At 38.2% G+C, this 7,233-nt stretch overlaps 1 protein-coding gene across 1 annotated transcript; it reads right to left on the bottom strand.

Moving 5' to 3' along the window:
- Window positions 1-2,723: 2,723 nt before the first annotated feature.
- cdx4 (caudal type homeobox 4) lies at window positions 2,724-5,818 on the bottom strand. Its single transcript, XM_034181518.1, is given in 4 exon segments — window positions 2,724-3,106; window positions 3,109-3,250; window positions 4,203-4,348; window positions 5,241-5,818. Coding segments are annotated over 4 exon segments (828 nt in total). The 5' UTR covers window positions 5,677-5,818; the 3' UTR covers window positions 2,724-3,002.
- Window positions 5,819-7,233: the final 1,415 nt, after the last annotated feature.

Here is a 7,233-nt window from a genome sequence, read left to right on the forward strand (position 1 = left end):
ATTGTAGGAGGCCAACTTAAAAAAAAGTTATGTATTTATCAATGTGGAAGGTGGTCACCCAGATTGCTTATTTATATATATTTATTTTTTATAAATAAATACTAGTTATTGTATTATTTGTTTTCTTTTGACTTATACTGTTTTTGAAGTCACCACAGCAGATTTAAAACCGTTTCCTTGTGGACAGGGGCCTGCATGGATCCACTTGCTGACATGCAAAGCTGCAGACCTCTCATGACACGTGAGTGGTTACTGAATTAAGCAATCACCTCAAAACAGGTGCAGTATGTCTTACATAAATTAATTTGTCTTCAGTTCTACACTGTTGTTTATCAATCATTATTTGTATTATCATATTATAGCACCAAATCATAAGCTATTGCATCAAAACTCTATACATGAGTAAATTTACCAACCCCACACACAGGACCATTAACATGTCACTTCAACTAATTAGGCTGCTCAGGAAGCTTACACTTTGACCCCAAACGTCTGAACTTTAGCATTGACATTATTAACATGAACATAAATTAACATGTCAGTTTTCTTCTGCAGGCTGCAAGCTTTTAAAAGGTAAACCTAACATTTGCTGTAAATTTCCTGAATATGTGGACACTTTTTTGATTTGACATTCTCTCTGAATTTCACCAAAATGCATTTGTGAATCCTTGCACAATATGACAGCAGGTATATTTAGAGTAACACAAACGTTACATACATAACTGAGAATAAATCAGTATTAACATTTGATTGATTTTTTTTTTTTTTTTTGAGGAAGAGGGATAACTGGAATTTCAGATGCACAGATACTTTGATTGCCTGACATTTTTGAAAAACTCTTAGTCTGTTTTTTCTTTGTTTATAATAAAAAAAATCCTAAAAATATTTGTAGGACTTTCTGCTTATCTGTTAACTTAGCAGCAGAAAGGAAACAATTAAAACCATAATCTCCACATCTGCCTGCATGATCGTCTCCTAAGAGATCATATGCATCAAAATTTGATTTGCAAAACTGGAAAAAAATTCTAAAGTAATGAGTGAAAACAGATATACTGCAAAAACACCCATTTACAGTGCATCTGGAAAGTATTCACAGCGCTTCACTTTTTCCACATTTTGTTATGATACAGCTGTATTCCAAAATGGAGAAAATTACCCCCCCCCCCCCCCCCCAAAAAAAAGATTCTACTCACAACACCCCATAATGACAACATAAAAAAATATTTTTTTTTTTGGCCAATTTAATAAAAATAAAAAAATAAGAAATCACATGTACATAACTGTTCACACCCTTTCCTTACTACTTTGTTGATGCACCTTTGGCAGTAATTCCAGCCTCAAGTCTTTTTTGAATATGATCCCACATGCTTGGTGCACCTATCTTTGGGCAGTTTTGCCCATTCCTCTTTGCAGCACCTCTCAAGCTCCATCAGGTTGGATAGGGAGCATTGGTGCACAGCCATTTTCAGATTTCTCCAGAGATTTTTAATCAGATTCAGGTCTGGGCTCCGGCTGGGCCACTCAAGGACATTCACAGAGTTGTCCTGAAGCCACTCCTTTGATATCTTGGCTGTGTACTTAGGGTCATTGTCCTGCTGAAAGATGAACTGTTGCCCCAGTCTGAGGTCAAGAGCACTCTGGAGCAGGTTTTCATCCAGGATGTCTCTGTATATTGCTGCAATCATCTTTCCTTCAATCCTGACTAGTCTCCCAGTTCCTGCTGCTGAAAAATGTCCCCACAGCATGATGGTGCCACCACCATGCTTCACTGTAGGGATGGTGGGTGGTTTCCTCCAAATATGTCGCCTGGCATTCACACCAGAGATTTCAATCTTTGTCTCTTCAGACCAGAGAATTTTGTTTCTCATGATTTGAGAGTCCTTTGGGTGCCTTTTGACAAACTCCAGGTGGGCTGCCATGTGCCTTTTACTAAGGAGTGGCTTCCGTCTGGCCACTCTCTACTCTACTGATTGGTGGATTGCTGCAGAGATGGTTGTCCTTCTGGAAGGTTCTTCTCTCTCCACAGAGAAATGCTGGAGCTCTGACAGAGTGACCATCAGGTTCTTGGTCACCTCCCTGACTAAGGCTCTTCTCCCACAGTTGCTCAGGTTAGACAGGTGGCCAGGAAGAGTCCTGGTTGGTCCGAACTTTTTCGTTTATGGATGATGGAGGCCACTGTGCTCATTGGGGCCTTCAATGCAGCAGAAATGTTTCTGTAACATTCCCCAGATTTGTGACTCAAGACAATCCTGTCTCAGAGGTCTACAGACAATTCTTTTGACTTCATGCTTGGTTTGTCCTCTGACATACACTGTCAACTGTAGGATCTTATATGTAGACAGGTGTGTGTCTTTCCAATCAACTGAATTTACCCCAGGTAGACTCCAATTAAGCTGTAGAAACATCTCAACGATGATCAGTGGAAACAGGACGCACCTGAGCTCAATTTTGAGCTTCATGGTAAAGGATGTGAATACTTATGTACATTGCTTAGTGTTTTTATTTTTTATAAATTTGCAGAAACCTCAAAACCTTTTTTTATATTGTCATTATGGGGTATTGTGTGTAAATGTTGGAGGACAAAATGAATATAAACCATTTTGAAATAAGGCTGTAACATAAAATATGGAAAAAGTGAAATACATGAAATAGGTCTGCTGAAATACATGTAAATGATTTGTCATAATGTTACTGGACCAGTATAAAACAATGTCTCTGAATTCTCATTTTATTCACAAACACATACACTTCGTTACATACAAAAGGATATTTATATCTTATTAACTCACACAAATTAAACCATTTTAAAACACCTTTTATCCTTCTTTTTTTCTTTCCCACATTATTAGAACTATTCTATTAAAAAAAATCAATATTTAAAGAGCCTCCATTATTCGGTTAGAATCATCTGTATGTGTGCTTCAGGATGTGAGTCCATCCTCTGCTGCCTGTCTCAGGGTTCTGTCAGCAGGTTGGAGTGCTCGAGATGTGTTAGGTGGTCCTCAGGAGAACTCTGTCACTGAGTCACTGTCACTTGCTGTATATTCCTGATCGACGGCAACGTGTTCATTCTCTGTGGAGGGTACAGAGAGCCGTGGATGTCTGTGGGGCTAAGAGAACCGGGCACGGGCAGAGGGCTCACTGAACCTGGGTCGCTGTGCACTGACCCACTGCTGCCATCAGACTGACCCAGCTTCTTCTTGATGAGCTTCCTCTCCTTGGCTCTGCGGTTCTGGAACCAGATTTTCACCTGAAAATGTGCAGAAAAATCAGTTACATGCTGTTCTCTGTGAGGTCAAATATAAACTTAAACAAAATGTGAGGCCCAGACATACAGATATTATTACTATTATATTTATGATTAATACTGTTATATTTGGAACATAATTTTATTTTGTTAAAAATTTTAAAAAAAAATTTCACTTCCAATTTTGCTGATCATGATGAAAAAAGTATTTCAATATTCAACTTCTTAAAATATTAAACTTATTCATTACTACTACTACAATAACAATACTGTTACTAAGCAATAATGTTTAGTAATAAACAACTAACTTATTTTATTATCAAGCTTTACTTTTCTACACTACTTGTAACATTTTTGCTTGAGTAATCTCAAAGTGCTTGACATCAAGATCACAATTATTTAAAAATTATTACAGTAATAACTAAAACATGAACAATTAAGACGAACCCCCTTTTAATTTATTTTAGAAAAAAAAACGCCAATACAGAAACCTTGCATTTGATTGTTATAAACCATCAAATAAATAAGAGATCATATAATAAATACATTTATAATGGTTGGTTCAACATGTCGTTTGAATATGTGTAAATGTCATGGAGTCAAACACGAGTATGTGTATATAAGATGCCCAAAATATTAGGAATTTCTTTTTCAAAATTAAATGATGAAACACAAAAATTATTAGGTGAAATATATGGCGAGTGACGAATGTTTCAGTTCTTTTTATGTCCACGTTTTTTATTTTATTATTTTTTTACTTTGACACATTTTCTGATTTTCTGAAGACTCCATTCACGTAATTCACAATATTAAGCCCCAAATTGTGTGCAGTCTCTAATATTACATATCCAGGATGGTACTACTACTATCAATAATAATAATAATAATAATAATAATAATAATAATAATAATAATAAATGACTTATTGAGCTTTTTGATGGTGTCGTGGGCCTACCTGTCTTTCGGACAGACCGAGGTTGACAGCCAGCTCGGATTTCCGCCTGATGGTGATGTATCTGTTGAAATGAAACTCCTTCTCCAGCTCCAGCCTCTGGTGGTCGGTGTACACCACTCTGTATTTCTCCTTTGTCCGCGTTTTTCCTGTGACGGTGACAAGAAGCGAAAGCATGAAGCTTTTCCTGCTGGACTATGTCCACCAACATCCTCTCAAATCCACATGGCTCGAATGTGTCTGCAGATACGCAAATGAAGCCTCTGATGTGTCTCTGCAGCTCGGTGAATTTCAAACACAAAACCACCGAAATAAATAAATAACAGTAGCGCATAACAGATTGAGATAAATCACGCGGACACACAAACTGTAATCTATAGAATGTGGAAACCTTTCTTCTTGGCCGATGCCTGCAGATATCAAATTTTGACAGCACATATTACTGGCCAGAGTTTGTCCTCCACACTTTGCTGTGAAAAACGCCAAACTTTCCTGTCGGCTGTATAAGCCTGGGAGAGGAAGAGGAGGTTGGTGCATATCAAAGTGAAAAGAGGTGTTGAAAGCAAAGGCCACCGCCTGGATATGACGGATAACCCACAAAACCCCAAACAATGTCACGGGGAAGTCTGCAGGAATCACGGCATTAACATCACAACTGTGGGCCTGGCGCCCACTGCTCGCACCTTCTCTGTTTCCAGCACAAGAGCGCGCACACTCAGGCCATAATAATACTATTTATTGTTATGATTTATCACTTTTTAAACACTTTGCCATCGTATGCGCAACGCACATGGATCGAGGTGATTCATGCACTTTGAATTTTTCCATCCATAAACGCCCATAAATTAATACATTAATGAATAAATAAATAGACATTTTAAATCATTATTTTAATTAAAGCGCATTAACTGAGAATTAAACTTCCAGGAATGATTGCAATGTGAGTTTTCTTTTTGTTTTGTTTTTTTGTTTGTTTTTTTTTGTAACTCTTGGACGCGCATGACAAATTCCATGGTTTGGCACCGCGTTTAAAGCACTCACCTGTAGATGACGACTGTGCAGTTTTGCTCATCCACTGGTATGAATTGCGCCTTTCCCTCTCAGGGGAAAGTTGCGCAACGGATACATTCTCCGGCGGAGGTTGTAACACCGCAGATCCCGGCGGGTGCATGTGACTGTAATCCGGTGAGCAGTAAGGAACCTGTGCGGGAGATGAGTTGTTCATGGAGGTAGGAATAGTATTAGGTGGTCCCAGACTATATGCGCCCCAGTCCTCTCTTGGAGCGCCATATGTAGCTCCCCAACTTCCCGAAGACTGTGCATGCGTATCCATGTTTGGCACATGATGGTATCCTGTAAAGTCGGGGTACTGTGGAGTGGAAACAAAGTTCTGTGGAGGCAGATTGATGCTTGATCTTCTCACTGGTCCTTGGTGATACATGCCGCTTTCTTTATCCAGTAGGTATCCCACGTACATGATTTGAAAAAAGCACTAATTATGGTTAAAACAGCAAGGCGAATAATGTGGCCTTTTAAGGCGACATGTTTGCCCTGCGATTTTTAAAAAGCAATCCTTCTGCTGTTTGTGTAGTCTACTATCCCAAAAAAAATTGAAATGCACCGTAGTTCCAATCTTTCTCCGGTCTCACATGATGTTTCTGTTGACAAGGTGGTAAAGAGGTATAGGAAGGCCTTCCTGACGTCAGCCGACTACTAAAGTCTTGGAGATTTGCATCGAAATGAGAGTATCTGATGCTGCCGAAGCAACTGTCCCCTCGCGCCTTTCCCAACGCGTCATCACCTGACAGTGGGCCTATCCCGACTTTTCCCACTACATGAATAAATTAACACTCCGTCCTATCATGCACATGCTGCACGAACCACCAATAAACCCACGAAACACGTCCACGATCACATACAATAAAGAAGGCCTGTGCGTAATTATTGATATGGGGGGATTTGTTCAGGTTAGTTAGGTTGGATTATATAATTTGAAATAGAATACGAGGAAATTCATCCAGACTTTCGTTTTTCACGGGGAAAATGTGTGTTTCACAATGTAATGGATTCTGTGATTCACGCGTAATTTCCATTTTATTTGTCAAGATATTCACTTGCAAACGAGGTGCAAAGCATGAGAGACTTTTTCTGAAGCAAACTGAACCTTTGGGAATGTGGGTTCACACCTCTGGGTCACACTTCACAGCTAATTCCGGTGAAAAGGAAATCCTAACAAACCCTCGACAACAGGGGCCTCCAAGACATCATTAACCAGGGGCCAGTCAAATTTAGACAACTTTTCTGTCTGCGCTCATCATTCTTAAAAAGAGGAAAAACGCACTAATCTGCGCTATTTTCTAGTTTCTGAAATCACCGTCACTTCCACTTTGATTGGATATAATTGATATCTTTCAATGCCTGAAAGCAGATACTGTGTAAATACAAATTAATAAAATGCACCTTTAAAAATGCATAATTTATTTTAGGTGCTCTCCTGAAATAGGAAGGAATAAAAAATAATAATAATAAAAAAAAAAATCTTTTAACCAATTTATTTTATATCCAGTATATGTGACTGTCTTTATGTACTAGTCAGCGCAACAAATAAATCAATTTATTATTTTAAAACGTGGCATGTAACTTTAAAAGATTAGTCTGTAATGAAAAAGGAAACTAAATCTCACATTTGAATGGTGTGGAAATTAGATTTTTCTGTTGACGCACAGATAAAAAAAAAACAAAAACTTTTGCACAGTGGTGTATTTGTTATATTTTTGCTTCCACCAAGAACTCGAGTTGAACTCTTGTGTGTCGACATTATATAATAAGTTTGAATAAATTAAAAACTGAGATGCAAATGAAACATTAAACATAATTTCTGATATTTTGCTAATTGATGTGACAGGCTTCTAAAGGCCCACTTAGCAAAACTGACTGTTAAGCGCAAAGTAATAAATTCTGATTGGTCGGTTTGAATCATCTGTTAATTGCTCACAAAATATTTATGAGACAGTTTAAACCAGTTGGCCTCTAA

This window comes from Thalassophryne amazonica, chromosome 11 (assembly GCF_902500255.1).
Source record: "Thalassophryne amazonica chromosome 11, fThaAma1.1, whole genome shotgun sequence".
Taxonomy (NCBI): domain Eukaryota; kingdom Metazoa; phylum Chordata; class Actinopteri; order Batrachoidiformes; family Batrachoididae; genus Thalassophryne; species Thalassophryne amazonica.